At 44.8% G+C, this 21102-nt stretch overlaps 1 protein-coding gene across 1 annotated transcript in view; it reads left to right on the top strand.

The window, feature by feature from the left end:
* PCSK2 (proprotein convertase subtilisin/kexin type 2) overlaps positions 1-21102 on the top strand; it is a 220554-nt gene that overhangs the window by 160385 nt on the left and 39067 nt on the right. Inside the window, exons 6-7 of the mRNA XM_082431692.1 lie at positions 2798-2874; positions 15503-15591. Coding sequence (XP_082287818.1) covers positions 2798-2874; positions 15503-15591 — 166 coding nt within the window. The remainder of the gene's footprint in view (positions 1-2797; positions 2875-15502; positions 15592-21102) is intronic.

Genomic DNA, 21102 nt, shown 5'->3' with positions numbered 1-21102 from the left:
GAAATTTGACCTTGGCCAACACAGGTTTTGCTCCCACCCTCCTGCCTCCACCCTCAAGTTGCAAAGGAGTAGCACAGCATCAAGAAGAGGGGATGGGCTCCCGGAGCTCACGTCTCATCATCTGTCCACCGTGGAAACTACTGCTGCATCCCCACCCCACTGGCCTCGGTCATCACTTCACGCAGATCCTGCCTGAACCCTGGATCCTCACTGTCGTGACCCTTGGACTTCCTAGGGCAGCTGGTTCTCTCTGTCGTGTTCTCACTAATCTCAGCCTCCTACACGATATTCTGCTGTTTCCTGTTCTGCAGTGAGCGTCACAGGAACACGGAGTGAGGTGTCCCCGAGTCCCTCAGCTAAGACGCCTCATGGAGCTACCTCTGGTCCTCAGCTCCACGCCCCTGTCCTAGGATGAGTCCCAGACATCTCTGAGGTTGGACATCCCAACACACCCCCTTCCCACTCCAAGAACACAGCTCAGAAGAGAGAGGTAGCACTCAGGGCTCCCTCTGAGGGCCCTACACAAGTGCTACTCAATGAATTTTCTATTCAATTCACCTTAGACTGGGCCATTTTCATTTCTTCTACAGAGAAACAAACCAGGCCTAGCAAATAGTCTTCCAGATCTATCGCTTAACTTTCAACCTCAGCTTTGAAACCCCAAAGAAAAACTATTAACTTGTGTTCCTCTTAATATTCCATCCCCACCAGCTCTACCTAAGCATGCTCTTGTCTCAAAAATTCAGGGAAGATTGGGGTAATTGAACATACTTAGGGAAGACGAATAAGTTACTTTCAAAATAGTATCCCTCAAAAGAAGTGAGATCCAAATAGCTCAAGAAACATCAAGAAAAAAAAATATGCCAAATCTGAGAGGGTCTCCCAAAGACTGGGATTATAGCCCAGATAGAGAATTAAACTTTTAAAGGTGAATGAAGGTAGTTTGGGATCTAAGTGGGGGAGGAGCAGACCTGGGTATTTGCCAGTAATTATGGCCAGTGGAGACAGGAACACATCCTCTCTAAAGACTAGGGTTTGAAGGAAAACCTAGATTCTAGAACACAGGATAGCCATGTTCAATGCCCAAGATAAGTGACTGGTCCAAATTTTGAATAGAAAGGTGGGGGAGGGAAAAATGAGGAATTGTTTTTCAATGGGTATGAAGTTTCTGTTATGCAAATGAATAAGTTCTAGACCTCTGCCATGTGACGTCAACAATACGGTATTATACACTGTAAAATATGTTCAGAGGATAGATCTCGTTAAATGTTCTTACCAAAAAAAAAAAGAAGAACACACAGACACAAAAGAACACAAGGAAATTTTGAAGGTGGTGGGTATGTTTAGTACCTTGGTTATGGTGATGGCATCATGAGTGTACACATATCAAGATGTAGACATTAAATGTGTGGAATTTTTTGTATAAGAATTATACCTCAATAAAGCTAAAAACTTTTAAGTTAAAAAAATTTTAAACAAATTTCAAGGTGAATTCTGCCCCAAGCACATTTTAAAAAATAAATTAGTATTACAATTCTGGTCATTCCAGCTACTGATGGCCCTTTGTCATCCAGCAAATGGAAACACATAAACTCATGGAACTAGTCAATTTGCTCTTAAAACCATTATGCCACTAATACATTAAGTTTACAAACTAAAGTGTTTTGACTCATAAAAGAGCACAATTCTCTAAAACGTCTCAGGGCCCATGGAATTGAGAAATTTCCCAGCTGGAATATGTGTCTAACCCAGTGTTTCCCAGCCCAGTGTATACTGCGGACCAGGAAACCATCCAGGGTCTTGGCTGCACACCTCAGAAACAAAGGAGGGAGGATGGGATGAGGAGAGAGGAGCTTCACGGAGCTCAGCATCCCTGGGCAACTGACAGGCAGAGAGGAAGGAAGGGATTAGCCAACAGATGGTGGGGGACCATCTCCCGTCATGGACCAAAATAAAAGGCTGACCAACTGAAGACCTAAATGGACAAAATTAAAGCATGAAATCATTTTAAGTGAATAGGTAGTTGATTTCTGTGGGGAAAGACTCTCAATGGGAAAACTGGAGGTATTGGACTGAACAGAATTTAAACTTCTCATTGTATCTTGTAGTGTTAAGAGCACTCCTGTTTGCAATCAACTATTTTGTGTGGGATTGATGTCTGTCCCCCAACCAGGCTGTAATTGACATGTGGGCAGGGATGTCACCATTGTATTCCCATACTTGGGAAAGTCCCTGGCATATATTAGACTCAATGATATTTGTTGAGTGAATAAATGAGGTTGATATCATGGCCAGTATTCGGGGCTTGGGTTTAACACCTGTAAATGTAAAGGAGACAAGCCTCTGTCAGCCTGAAGCAGGGAGCTGGAGTGAGCTCTGCATAAAGCAAGAAAACTCTAGAGGCTGCCTCACTTGTGACATGAGAACTAGATCCTTCTGGCCATCAGTGCAAGGAAGCTTAACGAGAGTCCTGGCTTCCGGGGGAGACCCACTGACCCACAAGTGTCACTCAGCTTAAAATGGAGACAGTCCTGGGTAGCACAGGACGCAAATTTGCTAACCCTTTGAGGGCCTGGAATAGGATGGGATGAGGGAGTCTGGAAAAGAGGATAACGGGAGGATAGAACCCTCCACGGACACACGTCTGCTCTGTCACCTCCTCAAGGGCTGGTCCAGAGAGAATGTTAACACAGCCCTCCACGGAGGGACCGTCCACATAAGACGGTTGCATCTCTTGGATCCTCTTGTGCCCGTGCCTCTGGCTTTATGACCTAATGACACACCTTGTGTTTTGCAGAACGCCGAAGCAAGCTACGACTTCAGCAGCAACGACCCCTATCCTTACCCTCGATACACAGATGACTGGTTTAACAGGTAAATGGGGCCTCCTGAGGTGTCTGGGACGTCAAGTGTGGGGTTTTATTTCTCTCTGTTGTGTTTTTAAGGCTTAAATATCACCAGCAAAATGCTCTCAATGCCTTGCTAAATTATATGGTGATTGTTTTTCCTTCTTCGTGGCTACATTCTTTAAATTCTTGATTTTTTTTTTTTAATATGGCAACGCTCTTCTAGAATTATCTCTTGACTATTTTGTTCTGTTGAACTAGGAATTATTTGCCACCTTATTAAAGATAAAAAAAAATAGGAATAATAAGAAATCCTTTCTCAACCCACCACAAGTTGATTGTAAACAAATGGGTTTTACTTAATCTGTTGAAACTATTGCAGAGAGCTCTTTTGCCCCAGGGGTCTGTGTCTATATGTTTTTGCAAAGTGTTTTTGCTGTAACCTTATAACAGCTCATGTAGTCCCTTTTGACAAAACAGTAAGCATAATTGGCAGAGGTTTGAGGTATTTTTTTAACTGAGGTATAATTAGTTTCAGCTGTACCGCATAATGATTCCATATTTGTATATACTGCAAAAAGATCACCACTGTAAGTCTAGTTAATATCTGACACCACACATAGTCACATAAAAAAACTTTTTTCCTTGTGATGAGTACTTCTAAGACCAACTCTCTTAGCAACTTTCAAATATGCAGTACAGTATTGTTAACTCTAGGTTTGAAATACTGCTTGGCATCCTGTTATGTAACACTACCCAATGAATGGTTCATCCAAAAGTGTGATTTTTCTTCAGCCTGTTTTGCTACAAAACGTGTAAATGCAGTCTCTTTCTTCTCCAAGTAAAATTCTTGCCTAAGTTGTTGATCACATGTAAGAAATATCAAGGAATTAAGGCACGTGGCTTGTTCAATCAAAATTGACTCAGTTCTAAACCTAGTGCTTCCCCATTATTGATGTTTTTGAGTGGAGCTGATGAGAACATATGAACTTCAATTAATGATATAAAAATATATTGTGTGTACAGCACTTTACTCATTTCTTCTACTTCTCGTGACAAACTCAACGTAGATGAAACAAATGCTGTCATCCTCAGTTTAGTGACAAGGAAACAGGCTCAGAAAAGTTGCCTGACTTCCCTGGACAAACAACCAGTAAATATCAAAGCCGACACTTGAACCCAAGCTCTGTAAGTGTTTCTAAACCCAAATTTTACCCTTCTTTTATAAGCATCATCTTTATTATAAAAGACAGAAGGCATGATGACCAGAGAGTGGCCAGGGATGGGTCCCCAGTGGACCAGGTAGCTTAAACTCTGTTCCTACAGTTAGCAAGTTGACCAGAGACTGTGTGGGGCACAGACAGAGCACACGGGGCTTGGTAATTACAGAAAATGCAGAAAAGAATAAAGGGGGAAACACAATTCGAATTTGTAACATTTTTAAAAGATCATTGCTAATATCCAAGAGCACAGTTCACTCTCTATCAACCCCATCTGCAGCTTTAAAATCATCATGCAGGGTTTGGAAGTGTGCGTTTGAGGGGGTGAGGGTGTATAAAAAAGGCCAGAGAACTTTTGACTTGAAGTGTCTCTTACTCACCTAGATCCTTGCATACCCTTAGCTAATAAACCGTTTTCAGACACAGGGATGTGAAGTCACTAAGCCAGAGGCGAGACATAATTATTAACAGCAGCCTGGAACCTTGTGCTGAGAAGGACAACGAGGGTGGCCGTGGCTTCAGCACCATCGGTCACCAGCTGTCCACACGCTATCAAAAAGGGCAGTAGCAACACGCGTGCCAGCTCCTAGCTTTCTCTCTGCAGCTAGTAGGTACTAAATTCATCTTCAATGGATGGACCCAGGCACAAAAATATAACCAACAGAATGGTTCCCTCCATCCCATTTTCTGAACCCAAACACAACCCCCCACCAGTAAGTCTTCCTGTGTGATGAGCTGTAAGAATATTCTTTAAACAAAAACAAAAGCAAAACGGAGATGTCCTCTACCTTAAATAATTTCATTTGCAAACTTGTTCTTGAAAGTTCAATTTTAAACTGGCTAAGATCCTCTAGGACTAATGAGCACTTAGGGCAATAAAATTCTTTTTTTTTTTTAATTTATTTAACTTATTTATTTTTGGCTGCATTGGGTCTTCATTGCTGCGCATGGGCTTTCTCTAGTTGCGGCGAGCGGGGAATACTCTTCGTTGCGGTGCGTGGGCTTCTCACTGCGGTACCTTCTTTTGTTGTGGAGCACGGACTCTAGGCGCGAGGGCTCAGTAGTTGTGGCACGAGGGCTTCGTTGCTCCGCGGCTTGTGGGATCTTCCCGCACCGGGGCCCGAACCCGTGTTCCCTGCATTGGCAGGCAGATTCTTAACCACTGTGCCACCAGGGAAGCCCAGGGCACTAAAATTCTTCATTGCCAGAGGTGGAATCCCCAAGTGTCCAACTGCCTGAGACACAGTCATCGTGAGTCAGGCAAGTATGATCCTTGCCTCTTAAGGAACCAATGACTCAAGACACAGTGGCCACTTTGACCCATAAATGGGGTTTTTCACAATTATCAAGTCATTTTCAAAGATCCTCATCTATCATGACTTGTTATTACAAAGACTGGACGGTACCACGGTTCAAATCACGGCTTCTCGAAACAAAACTACTGTTGTAAGTGATTATGAGAGGAAGGCGGGTCAAAGTTCAGGCCACAGCCCTGGGAGGATCTGTGGTCCGAAAAGTCGTGTCTGTCCTGGAGGTGGTTCCTGCTTGGCACAAATAGAATTTGAAGATAGCATCCTTCCCTTGAGTGTAAGATAAGTTTATTAAAAATTCCCTCTTGGATGAATATTATGCCTAGTATTTCTTTCAGTATAACTAGGGGCTTGTAGAAGAAGGAAAGAGAGTAAAGGGGGGTTTAAAGGAAATATAATTGGCCATGAGTTAATAATTGTTAAAGCTGGGTGATGGGGCTTCCCTGGTGGCGCAGTGGTTGAGAATCTGCCTGCTAATGCAGAGGACACGGGTTGGAGATCTGGTCTGGGAAGATCCCACATGCCACGGAGCAACTAGGCCCGTGAGCCACAACTACTGAGCCTGCGCGTCTGGAGCCTGTGCTCCGCAACAAGAGAGGCCGCGATAGTGAGAGGCCCGCGCACCGCGATGAAGAGTGGCCCCCGCTTGCCACAACTAGAGAAAGCCCTCGCACAGAAACGAAGACCCAACACAGCCAAAATAAATAAATAAATTAATTAATTAATTAAAAAAAAAAAAAGCTGGATGATGGTTACATGAGATTTCACTCTACTTTTGTCTATTCTGATATTTTCTATAACAAAAAGTAAATTTTAAAAGCGTAGGACGTAAAAAGAGATAAACAGAACTGGGCCTTTAGCTTGGTACTCATGAAACTATTCATTTTGGTGGTTAAGCTTCTGAGGCGCTTGCAATGTCCCATGAGGAGGCGACAGCAGCCCGAATCACTGCAGTGCTAAGTGTAGCCAGGGCTGAAATCATACAAGGAAAGCGAACGCCTATTAATTACTATGTTTAAGGCACTGTTTTAGTGCTTTGCACGTATTAATTCTCAATCTAACCCTCTGAAATAGGTGTGAACATTATTATCCCTATTTTGGAAACCGAAGCACAGAAAGATTAAGTAATGTGTGCAAGGTCACGCAGCTAACAAGTGTTGGAGACAGGATTTGACACCAGTGAGGGGCCATTACAAGCACTGCCTCATAATAAAAGTGCTTTGGAGAGAGAGCGTGGAGAAATGCGAAGTTATCTCTGGCTGGGGAAACTGGGACAGGTTTCCTTGAAGATGTGGCATTTGGTCTGGGATTTGAATGAAGGTACTAGGTAGAGTTGGGAGGGGAGGGGAGTGTATTCTGGGGTGAGGGTACAATTTAGGCAAAGAAGCAGAGGCAGGAGGTACAGACGTGTTCAGGAGGTGTCCTGGATAACTGGTCCTGGAGTTAGAGACTGGTGCAGAAGGCAGCAATCTGAGAAGGCTTCATGGAGGAGGTGAGCATGAAAGGTTTGGACAGGTTGCTAGGAGAAAAGAGGAGAGATCTTGTGATTGGGTCGGAAACTGGGTGTGGGGCGTAGACAAGGACGATTCTCCCATTGCACTCTAGGAATGCCGCTGCCCAGAAGCTCTGAGAGCCTTGAGCACTTGCCCTTGGCTGGAGCAGGCAGCCTGAGCCTCTGGCCTGCCAGTTTCTTCAGGTGTTCTCTTCTGGGCTTGGGCACCAGTCCCAATACCCCATCTTTGCTCAGCAGACTCGGGGCTCTTGGATAAGCTAGTTTCGGCACCGAAACTCCAATGAAGGGCCGCCCGATTCTGACCAGCAGTGGGTTTGCCGCTGCATCTCCAGCCACACTGCCTGCCACACAGGCCGGTTAGAACGCAGAGGCAATTCCAGCCCAGAAAAGGCCACGCTCTCCATCACTGGCTTCTCACTGCTGTGGAAAGTAGAAAATAAAACGCTCTACCAGGGGCGCTCTCAAAAGCAAGCAAGGAGAACGTTCCCCTTGGTTGAGAAACTGAGTTTAATAGCCGCGTGTCTCCCCTGGGCTTTCCTCACACTTTAAACCATCATATCTCCTCTCTGTGCTTATAGGTTAACTTGTTTTCCTTCAAGTGTACGCTTCTTTAAGAACATACTTAAAACTCCAAGCCAAGGACTCCTTATGAAGGCAAATTTCATACATATGCAGAACTGCTTTTAGGGGACCTGTATATTAGAACTCCTTGCCCTGTGCTTCATTTGATTTTGTAGGATTATTCCTTTTTCGGCAGAGCAAGTGTATTTATTCTACTGTGAACCATTTGATAATTGTATGCGGTATCTGCGCTCCAGGTATGTATTTGAAACACAGTTGAGAAATTTGGAAAAGGAGTATCATTTCCTCCTAGCTTGCAATCAGAGAAATACAGACGACCAAGCAAAATAATAACAGCCACAGTAGCAACAATAACCCAAACTGCAAAAAGGTAGAAAATAATACATATTTAATCAGCATCAATAATATGCAACACAGCTATAACTGATTTGCTATGAGGTATCAGGATCTAGTATCACATTTTTTTCTGGCGTTCAATAAATATTGATTGGCTGGTTGATGGATGGGTGGCATACTTTCTCAGCCATGCCAAGATGTTGAGTGCCCTTGACATCTGTCCATTTCAGAGCTGCCTGCTTCTCCCAAGGTTTGCGGCTCACACTTTGTCAATAATCTTCCAGCCTTGCTGGGTTTTAGGTCAATGTTTGGTGATGCACTGCAGATCTGTATTCCATTGCTGTGCTGTTGTCCATAAAACTCTCTCTTGCATAGCATTTCTTTGACAGGCATGCACCACTGAAATGTCATCCCCACCATCGGCAATATTGACAGAGCACCACTGGGTGCAGCATGCTCTATCTATTACGCCCTAAAGAGTAAGAGATTCTGGATTAGATGCAATTCCTGGTCACAAAAGTTTACTGTAAATTCAGGAAGAGAGAAGACATTTATTATTCAAGCAACCAAAATGAAGGGAAGTATGGATAAATGGATGCCAAGGATCATCTGTCTCTATGTGAGCACGTTTGATTGATAGCATTAGTTAAACCTTCAAATAAGAAAGATTTTCAGTGATTAACTTTTTTTAATTAAAAGTCATATTTTATTCTGAAGAACCCAATAAACAGGCCTAAAAAAGAACATGGGGGGAAAATTGCTCTCTCTGGTTGGCTATTAGCACAGTGATGGAAACCAATACTTTACCCTGGGGACACGTAATGGCTTAGAAATCGACAAACATCTTTCCCTTCTGTCTTTACGGACTAATTCTGAAATTGCCTCCTGGATAACAAAATCCAAACTGCCTTCAAAATCTAATCTAAGTTTTTCTTTCATGTGAGCGTTGAGACTACCTCATAAGCCGACATCAGTTCAAAAGTTGGTCTTTGCAATCAACCCCCTCTCTCTAGCCAATCCAAAGCACAGTGAAATCCAACAGAGTTTAATTTTGTGAGTTCTTCTGAGCCACTGGAGAAATACCACAAAGTTGTGAGTTTTTAAAAAAATTTCTAGTCCGCTACCTGGATGACACAAGTTTTCATTATTTAAAATTTCCCCTTCAGCTAAAAGAAATAGATGTAACACAGATTTGGGGTTGTGGAGAGAATCATATAGATTGCAAAAGAAATATCTGTATGTTGGTATAATCATTTCTACTTTGGAAACTAATGTTTGCCATATGGGGGGATTTTATGGTCCTCAGGTGGCAATTATTCTTTTCTTAAGAGAGAAAAATACAGTAGATTATAATGGACAAAGGTAGTGGTATGTTGATCGCTTGGTATGGAACAAGTGATCCCTGAATCAGTTTCCCCTATCTGTAAAATGGAACTAAAGCTCCACCTTGGAGGTTTGCATGAGGGACCAGAGAGAAAGAGCACAGACAATGGCTCTGGGGATTTTTATGAGCCGGGCCTGGAAGCAGCGTACATCCCGTCATCCACATAACATCAGCTGAAATCCAGTCACTTGGCCACATGCACGTGCGGGGGAGGCTGGGAAATGGAGCCTAACCAGATCCCAGGAAGAAAAGAAAATGAGCTTGGTTACCAGTTAGTATGTTCTGTCACCAAAAAAAAATCATGTGGCAAAGACTGACCATGTTGTAGCAGAAAACCTAAGCCAAGGACCCTAACCAGTGAGTGAGCCAAAGAACCAGTGAAAGCTGGTTAAACCACTAAGTTACTTTTTGAATTAGTCAGGATTCTGCAGAGAAAAAGAACGAATCAGATATGTATTTAAAAAGAAAGATTTGTTATAAGGAATTGGCTCATGCAATTATGGGGTCTGGCAAGTCCAAAATCTGCAGGGTGGGCTGGCAGGCTGGAGACCCAGGAGAGACGAGCTGGAGTCCAAAGGCAGTGCTGGAGGATTTTCTCTTACCCAGAGAAGGCTGGTCTTTTTGTTCTATTCAGACCTTCAACGGATTGGATGAGGCCCACCCGCACTACGGAGGACAATCTGCTTTACTCAGAGCCCACCAATTTAAATGTTAACCTCATCCAAAAAACACCTTCACAGGAACACCCAAAATAATGTTTAATCAAATATCTGAGCACACCATGTCCCAGCCAAATCGACACATAAATTTAACCATCACACTTTTTATCTGCACATTTCTGAGCATCAGGAATACATGATATATTTTTTTAAGATTTTATTTTTCTATTAGTTATCTATTTTATACATATTAGTGTATACATGTCAATCCCAATCTCCCAATTCATCCCACCACCACCACCACCACCCTGCTTTCCCCCCTTTGGTGTCCATGCGTTTGTTCTCTACATCTGCGTCTCATTTTCTGCCCTGCAAACCGGTTCATCTGTACCATTTTTCTAGATTCCACATATATGCGTTAATATACGACATTTGTTTTTCCCTTTCTGACTTACTTCACTCTGTATGACAGTCTCTAGGTCCATCCACGTCTCTGCAAATGACCCAATTTCATTCCTTTTTATGGCTGAGTAATATTCCATTGTATATATGTACCACATCTTCTTTATCCACTCGTCTGTCGATGGGCATTTAGGTTGCTTCCATGACCTGGCTATTGTAAACAGTGCTGCAATGAACATTGGGGTGCATGTGTCTTTTTGAATTATGGCTTTCTCTGGGTATATGCCCACTAGTGGGATTGCTGGGTCATATGGTAGTTCTATTTTTAGTTATTTAAGGAACGTCTATACTGTTCTCCATAGTGGCTGTATCAATTTACATTCCCACCAACAGTGCAAGAGGGTTCCCTTTTCTCCACACCCTCTCCAGCATTTGTTGTTTGTAGATTTTCTGAAGATGCCCATTCTAACCGGTGTGAGGTGATACTTCATTGTAGTTTTGATTTGCATTTCTCTAATAATTAGTGATACTGAGCAGATTTTCATGTGCCTCTTGGCCATCTGTATGTCTTCTTTGGAGAAATGTCTATTTAGGTCTTCTGCCCATTTTTTGATTGGGTTGTCTGTTTTTTTAATATTGAGCTGCATGAGCTGTTTATATATTTTAGAGATTAATCCTTTGTCTGTAAATTCCTTTGCAAATATTTTCTCCGATTGTGAATGTTGTCTTTTCATCTTGTTTATAAAGGTCATGCTTAAGAACAGGGGGTCGGAAGCAGCAAACCTGTATCTGAATTCTGGTTTTGCCTCTGAACTGAGAAGTGACTTAGTATCTTGATGCTCGACTCCCTCTTCTTTAAAATGGGGATAATGATAATTGTGAGAATTAAATAAAACAAAGCCTGCAGCACTCTCGGCATGGTGCCCACCCACGGTGGGTGTCAGTAAATGAGAGGTGCTGTATGCATGCTGCCCCGTGCATCTCTCCCTGAATGGAGTCACATAGAAATGCATGCTTTGGCTGGAAAGGGCAAGAAGGGTGGCCAGTCGCTCTAGTGAAAGGTCAGCAATGTGGAAGAAGGGGCACTGTCTCTCTGGAGATGTGCCCCCTCCCCGGGTCGGAGCAGGTCCTCAGGGTTTTCTTGGACATCTCAGCAGCCGCCACGGCTGTAGGGAAGCCCCAGTGCAGCCATCATCAGGGTCCGGGCTTAAACCCCACCCTGAACAGGTTAATCTGCAATTGTCCCTCCAGCCTTGCTTGTCCAGCGTATCGGTTATCTATTGCCAAATAATGCCATATAACAAATCATCCCAAAAGTAGTAGCTTAAAGCAATAAGCACTGATATCGCTCACAAGTTTGTAGGTCAGCGGGACAGTTCTGTTGATCTGGCTCGTCCCTGCATCCAGGGTTGGCTGGCAGGGAGGCTGGGGGCTGGCTGACTTAGGATGGCCTCTCTCACATGTCTGGGGGACAGCTGGCTGTCAGCTTGGGTGACAGGCATGAGGGGTTACAGTCTCTCACCATCCAATGGGCCAGCCTGGGCTTGTCCACATGGCACCAGGGCAGTTTCAGGAGAAAGGGCAGCTGTGGTCCTCTTGAGGGCCAGGCCCATCACTTCCACCACATTCTTTTGTCCAAAGCAGGTCACGAGGCCAGCCAGACTCAAGGTAGGGGAAATGTGCTTCGCCTCTTCACGAAGGAGCAAGAAAATCACACTGCCAAGGGCACGGGCCCAAGGGAACAGTAGATCGAGGCAACGTGACACCCCTGACTCCTGTCACTTGCCCCCCGATGACCTTCGTCAGAAGGAGGCCATTAATTAGTTAAAGCACAAAGTTACGGGCTTGTTTCTATAGAACCAGAGAGCACTCACTAACCCTAGTCAGCGGTTCAGGTCTCCCAGGGGCCAGACGATGGGTCCACACAAGTGTTGGATCTTCACCAAAAATCAGTCTTCTTGCCCTTCCCGTGGTGCACTGTTCAGTAATCTATTTTTTAAATTACTTTCGTTCTGAAAATGTTGAAGACGTTTAAAAAGATTATAACTTACTCAGATTTTGTTAGATAACATCTTTTTTGCCAAATCCCACTCTTTTGTGAGCTCATCAGACTTCTCACCTGGACTGTTTTATTCAGTCAGCCAATCAATAAACATTTACTGAATTTCAAAAAAAAAAAAAAGGAGGCCAATCAAGCCACCGAGATTTGTCCCTCCTCCTCACACCCACAGCTATTTCCACTTCTGACAGACTCATGTTTTACTCTAGAGACAAAGGGAAGCTACTGGATGTGCTTGAGAGAGCAAAGGGACCAGGTGAACATGGACTTGGAAAAGGATTCTCCTGATATTCAGGGGAGCAAGCTCGCTCTCTGAGATGATCAGAAAAACAGGACTGAAGGGAAGGCACTCAAGGCCGTGGCGACAGAGCTGACAGAGGCCCAGGGGTGCGAAGAGGCCTGGTGTCACCAACAATTACAGGGAGCCACTACCCGCTTATAATTAGTGTCGCCTAATTTAGCAATGAAATGTTTTTTCCCATATGTTCCTCTGGAGGGACCACGACGGTCATCTCCCCACTTAAAGGCCAAAATTAAGGATATGGAAGCATTCAGTGTCTTTAATCTGCTCAAGGAAGTTCGCACAATTTTGTCCTCCAGCCTTTCACGAGCAGTTTTAGGGCAGAGAAGGTCTGTCACAGGGTGGGAGGGTGATGGGTGGTCCAGTAGCTGACCCTGGGTCTCAGACCTGGCCCAGATCCTCGGATACTCAGCTTTGACATCTGTGAATTGGAGCAGTACCTCCTCCCGCGAGGGGTAAAGGGGGTGCGACAAGAAAAGCACCAACTGTGGTCCCTGGTGAGGAACTACTGCCCCGTCCACAGCAGGTGCTGTTGGTCCTCCTCGCTCCTCAGAGCGGGGCTCCCCCTCCACCAGCATAACATGTGCTTCACAGATGTCGGTCACAGCATCGAGTGTTACAGGCAAGGCCTCGGAAAGGAGAGCCTGGCAGGGCTGATTATTAAATAATAAGGAAATTAGTGCTCACTCGAATTAGATCTGGCACTGCTTTTTAAACTTTTATTCAAATATTTATTTGTTCAGCATGAACCAAACAGCAAGGGAGCCAGCCAAATTTAATCAGTGTCTGCACAAGTTCCATTTTTAAATATATATGTGTGTATATATAAAGTATATGCATGTCCTCTTAATACATATACATATGAATATGAATATATGAATATGTATACATATGAATATAGAAGTATATAATTACAAATACATAAGTAGATATAAGTACAACTCTATACTTAAATATATACATTTAAAGTCTACATATGGATCAATATAAAATGTGTATGTATATATTTCACTTTATATAGATACATGTGTATATACTTCCATGCTGTTTTTCAGAATTTTATTTACCATTTTCTTCAGCACTGAGAATAAGATGGCGGCCATGAAAGCCATGTCCATGGTAGTTTCTCCCAGCAAGTTAAACCATAACTAAGTCCCTTCTCAAAAATCTCAAATGAGATCTACCAAAAACTTACAGGCAAGAAGACAGGGGTTTACTCAGTCAGCACGTGGGCTCTTCACAGAGCTTTGACCACAGGGCTGGCCTCTGCAGTCACGACGAGGTCTCCTCGGACACCGCATACAGATTTCATTCTTGTTCCAAAGGGAATTTTGAGTCCATGAGATGTGTAGCCTTCGTGGAGGCAGGATTCACTTTTGCTCATATAGAGAAAGAAAATATGTGTGTATACTTTCAGTCCTCCGATGTGATTTTTTAAGGGCGGGTGCGAGCTTTGCTTGCCCCAAGAGAATGTGGCAAAGAGTCTACACTGCAGAAATCAGGACTTCTTGGGCAACGCAGCCAATAAGTCCCTTTCCCACATCCCTTCCTGCACCCGCCGTGTGAATAGTGAGGGGGAAGCCAGCCCTCACCACCATCCCCTCTGCAGGCCAAGCTGACACTTCTGCAGCCGACTTCGTATTTAGCTGCCTCATGGGCCATTAGGATGGACTTTCAGGTTGGGGCTGGCCGTTTCCAGTGATGTGTACATTGGACCACTCCTCCTCTTGAATGCTGTTTGGGGTTAAAACACGGCATTCTGATTGACTTCGAGCTTACGCAGGGTTCAGTTCCCCGTTGCCGTTTAACAAACGGCCCCGAAACCTAGTGGCTTAAAAGAGAATATTTACTAGCTCACAATCCTGCAACTTAGGTGGGCACCTGTCTCTCTCCATGTGCTGCTGACGGGGTAACCTGGCAGGGTCTGGGGGAGGGAGGCCTCCAGGGGCCTCACCTGAGGTGTTGGAACAACGGGGGCTGCCCAGCTGCACTGCCCGCGTGGCCTCAGCTGTAGCCCAAGCTCCTCTGTACGGACCCTGGCCCAGAGGACAGAGGGCATCCTCTCGCTACCTCCCATGGGTCCAAGCCAGCCACCAGGCCGGCCCAGTTCAAGGGGAGAGCCGTTTGGATTCCTTTGGTGGAACGGAAAAGGGAGCAAAAGGGAAAAAGTTAATGAAATTCCAGTGTCTATTGCAGAGAACATTCTGGAACATAAGCCCTGAGAAGGCCTTGCTCAGAATTGTAAGACCGGCGAACTTCAGAAAGATTATCTAATAGATGCCTGGGATTCTTAATCTGGTCGGCCTCAAAGTTTCTGTGGACCCCTCGAAATTGAATGCAAACAGTTGCCAGTGTGTGTTTATTTGGTTCCCGAGGAAGGTGGGGGATGTGTAGCATTCAGTATGTCCTAAAGGAGGCTATAATCCAAAAAGGCAAATAACTTTTATCCCACAACTGACAGGCAGCATTCATTACCTGCCTGTGGACAGAACCAGCCTTGAAAATAAACACCAGCCCACAATTCTAGCGCTTCAAAAAAAAAAAAAAATCAGCTGTTTCGACCAGCATCAACCTGTCTTAGATTGTGTCTCCTTTTCACAGAAAACCTATAACTGTTTTCCGCAGTAAGACACTTCGAATTTTAAAGTAAAGATCACCTCTCAAGGTTGAAAATGTTCTGAGAAGACTCTTCATGGTAGAAACAAGCCAAGGTCAGAAAGGGCAGCTGGGAATTGGAAGGAGTCAAAAGGAGAGACACAGATGGAAAATCCAGGGGCCTGGGCTGGCTCCGGGCTAACTGAACCATTGAAAAGAACCATAGATAGAGTTTAAGGGATCTTCTCCAAGTCATTTGACCCTGTATCTGACTTGTCTTTACTGTTCTCTGCAGCCATGGGACCCGATGCGCCGGGGAAGTTTCTGCAGTCGCCAACAACAACATCTGCGGGGTCGGAGTGGCCTACGGCTCCAAGGTCGCAGGTAGGCTGTCCCTGCCAAACAACCCCAGGAGGCATCACACTCGGGTCTCGGGCCTGGCCACGGCGCGGCAAAGATTCCCAGTGGAGCCGGAGAGCGGGGACTGGTACATTTAGCAAGAGTGAAAAACATTTTTTTAACTTAGCCTATATGGCAAGATCAATAAACTTAAAAAATTTTTAAGGTGCACAGATCATGAGCACACAGGTCAATGAAGTTTCACAAACTGACCACATCCATGTAACCATCAAGAAACAAAACACGACCGGCACCCCAAAGCCCTCCTTGTGTCCCCTCCCAGTTACTGCCCATACGCACAAGAACAGTCACGACCCTGATTTCTAACAGCAAATGTCAGTTATTCCCAGTTTTTAAACTTTATATAAATGGAATTGTACTGTGTGTACTCTTTGTGTGTCAGTATCCATAACATCTTTTTTTTTTTATTGGAGTAGAGTTGATTTACAATGTTGTGTTAGTTTCTGGTGTACAGCAAAGTAATTCAGTTATACATATATATGTGTGTGTGTGTGTGTGTGTATAGATATTCCTTTTCATATTCTTTTCCATTACCGTTTATCACAGGATATTGAATATAGCTCCCTGTGCTGTACAGTAGGACCTTGTTGTTTATCTATTCTATATATACTAGTTTGCATCTGCTAATCCCAAACTCCCAATCCAACACTCCCTCACCCGCCCTCCCCCTTGGCAACCACAAGTCTGTTCTCTATGTCTGTGAGTCTGTTTCCATTTCTTAGATAAGTTCATTTGTGTCATATTTTAGATTCCACATGTAAGTGATATCATATGGTATTTGTCTTTCTCTTTCTGACTTACTTCACTTAGTATAATACTCTCCAGGTCCATCCATGTTACCTCAAATGGCATTTTTTCATTCTTTTCATGGCTGAGTAGTATTCCATTGTATATATGTACCACATCTTCTTTGTCCTTTCATCTGTAGATGGACATTTAGGTTGTTTCCATGTCTTGGCTATTGTGAATAGTGCCGCTATGAACGCAGGGGTGCATATGTCTTTTCAAATTATAGTTTTGTCTGGATATGTGCCCAGGAGTGGGATTTCTGGTTCATATGGCAACTCTATTTTTAGTTTTCTGAGGAACCTCCATACTGTTTCCATAATGGCTGCACCAATTTACATTCCCACCAACAGTTAAGAGGGTTCCCTATCTTTTCGAATTATAGTTTTGTCCAAGTATCCATAACATTTTAATAGGAATCAAATAAAGATGGTAGAATATAAGGAGGTGTGTACAAATTATTGTAAACATACTCAGAACTCTTCCAAATGTTTTTGGTGGGGTTTTTTGTATGTTTGTTTGTTTGCACAATGCCTCTCATCTTTAAGGGAAAATATTCTACCTAGAACCTTTTTATTAAGTTCCACCAGAAAGATATTTAACAAATTCCTCTTTATGGGCCTTTAGAAACAAGGGTGGCTGATCACCAGAAATTTAGAAACCAACACCTCCCCCCCCCAAAAAAAAATAGAGAGAGAGAGAAAGGGAGAGAGAAAATGAGAGAAAGGGGTTCATAAGCTTTCAACAAGATGCTGGAGAATGGAGTGGCTCCTGGCTCATTCCCAGTTTTGCATCAAATTTGGTTCTTAATTTATTCAGGCTGAGTCATCCAACCTTGCTTTTCTTTTTTTTTACAACTGTCTTGATATTTTTTTCCTGGTGATTTACTGGAACCATAAACATACTTTGTGCTGACACTTGCATTTCCAGGGACCTAAATAAAGCAAGAGCAACCTATACAAACCCACCATTAACCTCTTTCAACACTGTCTGCTAAGAGGTTTGCCTGAGCTGGGTGCTGAATTCCTCAAACGAATACATCCAGAGGGTTCTGAAATGTAACTGGGGCGGCTTTGCCCCTTGGCTTTCATCTCTCTGTATTCTGTGTGCCTCCAAAATTCTGGCATCAGAAGGTCAGAAGACATTATGAGCTCAGGGGAAAGAATATCACCTGGTTAATATTTTATAAGCCAGGCTCACACTCTGGGTGCTATCTGAGTGGGGGGTTCCCTGTTCGCAGGGCAGAGTGGAGGCAACTGAAAATGTCAAACGTGGATTTCTCATTCACAATGACGGTCTTCAAAAGAGTTTTGAAGTTTCTGCATGCCCAAAGTAACTGGGTTTTTGAACAAGGGCTCCTCAGAACAACTGCCTGCAACAGTGAAGAGTTGGGATTAGCTCATGGCGTTTGGGGGTCCACTGGGGTCTTTTTCTCCATCTGCTTCTTCTTTTTCTCTCTTGTAATTTGCACTCTGAAAACATCTAAGCTGCTTATGAAATGTACCTGATTCTCCTGCTCTCTTTGTTTGAACTCTCTAAAAGCAAACCTGAAGCAAGAATGTGGGTGCAAGGAGTTTCTTTGGGAGGTGACCCTGGGAAGCCAGTGAGAGAAAGAGAGGGAAAGATGGTGGGAAGAGGGACCAACAGAGGGTGTGTAGATGAGCTGGTCGCTGCCTAACTGGGGCTCTGGGGGGCTCTTGCCCCCTGAGAGGAGGAGGCTGGGAGTTTATCCACCAACTCCCATCCCTCATCGGTGGGGGTGGGGGGGTGGGGGATGGGACCTCAGCCACGAGAACCTGGCCTGTCCAGCCTGCAGCTCCACCCCCAAGGCAGAGGACACGCCCCAGGCAAGCCCCTCGTTGGGGTCGGCAGATCCAGGCAGGGTGTGACAGCCTCTGACTCACCCCTGATGCCAAAGGCGAGCGGATGCAGCCCGATACCTCAAAGACACGACCCGACCCGTGTCCGTGAGCCCCGATAGCTCACAGGTCTCAAGGCAAGGCTCTGAGGATCCAGGAGCCAAGCCCAGAGCGGGGGGTGGGGGCGCAGGCCCAGCCCCACAGAGGCTCTGAACAAAGGGGCCGCCTTCTTGCGCTCCCTTAACCCCAGCTTGTCTCCTCTGTAGCCACTCTTACGGGTCCTAAGCGCTCATGGGCAGGAAGGTCCAGTCCCCACCCTGTGCCCGGCACGACATCCAGTGACTCAGGGCTCCCACAGGGGAGCAAAAGGAACTCTTCCTGAGAACGCCCTGGAGAGGTACTCAGGAATCGCAACAGAAGCAGAATTCTTCCTTACAGATTTGGGGGGAACATTTTGTTCATTCTGGCTGGCAATTTCAAAAGTTGGCTGATTTTCCTTTTCTATTGATAAATGGGCCGTACTCTCCGGAGACTTTCCTTTCCCGAGCTTTCTGAGCTGGGGAGGTCTGGAGCGCCATCTGGTGGCTGACCAATATCACTGCTCGTCTCAAGGTGTTTAGTCACAGGGTAGGGAGGCGATGTCCCAAATGCCCCCTGGATCCCGGGTCTCTTGTCTTCAGAAAAAGGCTAAAGTTAAGGTGCTGCAGAATCTCAGTCCAGAAAAAGAAAGGAAAGTGGAGACGAGATGATAAAATGAGTCCTCTGAAGGGAAACAAGGAAAAAAATCATTGAGCATCTCTTCATCGGCCCGTGAGCCTTTTGGGTTTCTCTTCTATTCATACACTTTCTCATTTTTCCACGGAGGTTCCTGTCTTTTTCCTGTTAATTTGCACATGTTCTTGGTATGTCCCACATATTAGCCCCTGATCAGTTTTAATCAGCACAAGGATCTTCTCCCAAACTTTCACATGAGGCCATTAGTCCACCTGGATTCCACCTCTGTATGTCATGCCAGCTGGGGATCAAGTTTTATTTTTCTCCAAATAGTGAGCAAACATCCCCAATACCATCTATTTAATAATCCATCCCGTCCCTTTGATTTGTGGTGCCACCTTCATTGTATATTAAGTTCCCATACACATGTGGTTAGTCTCTGTGTAAATATAATTTAGAGGAAACTTTCTAGCAACTGTGAATCAGGAAGTGTAGCCATGCTCCCTCCTCTACTGGGCCTCTGTATGAGCTCTCCCTCTGCCCAGAACACCTGCCGCCTACGGCCCACCTGGCCACTACCTCTTCATCCTGCAACAAGCGGGTCCCCACGGCATCCTCCAACATCATTGCCCAGGCCAGTCCCCATCCACAGATAAAGATGCTGAATCTTCTCTTCCCAGCACTAATACTGTCAGTTATCGCAAATTCTTGTGCCTGGTTCTTTGATCAGTATCATTCTCCGCAGGCAGACAACAGTGTCCACAAAGACAGGAGCCATGTCTGTTTACTCTCCCCTCCGCACCCACAGCAGGGTCTGGCACACAGAGGGTGCTGAAACCCTATTTGCTGAGTGACAGAAAGCAAGGAAGGAATAAAGAGAAGGAAGCGTCAGTGGATAAATCCATGATAATTAGTAGAGATTAGTCACTGAATAAAAGAATCGGTGGATGAATGGAGTTGAGGGATTAAGGGCATACAGATCTAAGTACCCAAAGCTGATGGAATTTCTACCAGGTATCTCCCCTTCTACCAGCACCGTCTCACCTTTGCTACTTTATCCCAATCAAATTAGTTCCAAGGAGACCTGGGCCTTCTCATCACCCACTTCCCCTCCCCAGCAAGGGCACACTGGGGATGTCCACCAGCAGTGAAGACAGGCAGGGGACCCCTTTGCATCAACACCCTAGGCCACTCCAGGCCAACGAGCATCACGGCCATCCAACCACTGTATGTCATCTGGATGCTGGAAATAGAGCGTGTGAATTCCCAGCGGCTCATCTTTTCCATTTACCCGTCAGAATCTCAAAATCTTGGGCCCCAAAGAGGGTCTAAAGTTCCCTGAGTCCGAACACCCACTGACACTTGCATGATGATAACAACAATAGCAGTAACAATAATAATAATAACATATCGTCTCTTCCAATGTGTCTGGCACGATGCAAAACGCTTTACTCACTTAACCCTCTTTACAGCCTTATCATACATTATTATATATTTTATAAAGAGAACATATTTATTATATATTATTATCCCTCTTTTACAGAGAACGAAACTGAACATGGGGCCACACAGCTAGTAAATTGTAAAACAATTTAGCACCCAGTGCAGCCTGGGCCCCTGCACTAAAACGCTTGAAGAGCTTCTCTCTCTTTTTTTTTTTTTTTTTAGTTAATTAATTTATTTATTTTTGGTTGCGTCGGGTCTTCGTTGCTGTGCGCGGGCTTTCTCTAGTTGCAGTGAGCGGGGGCTACTCTTTGTTGCAGTGAGCAGACTTCTCACTGCGGTGGCTTCTCTTGTTGCAGAGCACGGGCTCTGGGCACGCGGGCTTCAGTAGCTGTGGCACGCAGGCTCAGTAGTCGTGGCGCACGGGTTTAGTTGCTCTGCGGCACGTGGGATCTTCCCGGACCAGGACTCGAAACTGTGTCCCCTGCATTGGCAGGCAGATTTTTAACCACTGTGCCACCAGGGAAGTCCCAAACAGCTTCTCTTTTCCTGCTCTCCTGATGTAGCCTGGACTCAACCTGGAACTGCACGCCTCCAGTGACCGGAAACTCACTCACTCACAACAAAGTCTGTTCCGCCTTTGGACATGGGTAACTCTAGAAACTTCTTCCTT

This window comes from Balaenoptera physalus (genome assembly GCF_965194825.1).
Source record: "Balaenoptera physalus genome assembly, chromosome: 16".
In the NCBI taxonomy this organism is placed as follows: Eukaryota; Metazoa; Chordata; class Mammalia; order Artiodactyla; family Balaenopteridae; genus Balaenoptera; species Balaenoptera physalus.
This window is presented reverse-complemented; position numbering and strand designations above follow the sequence as displayed.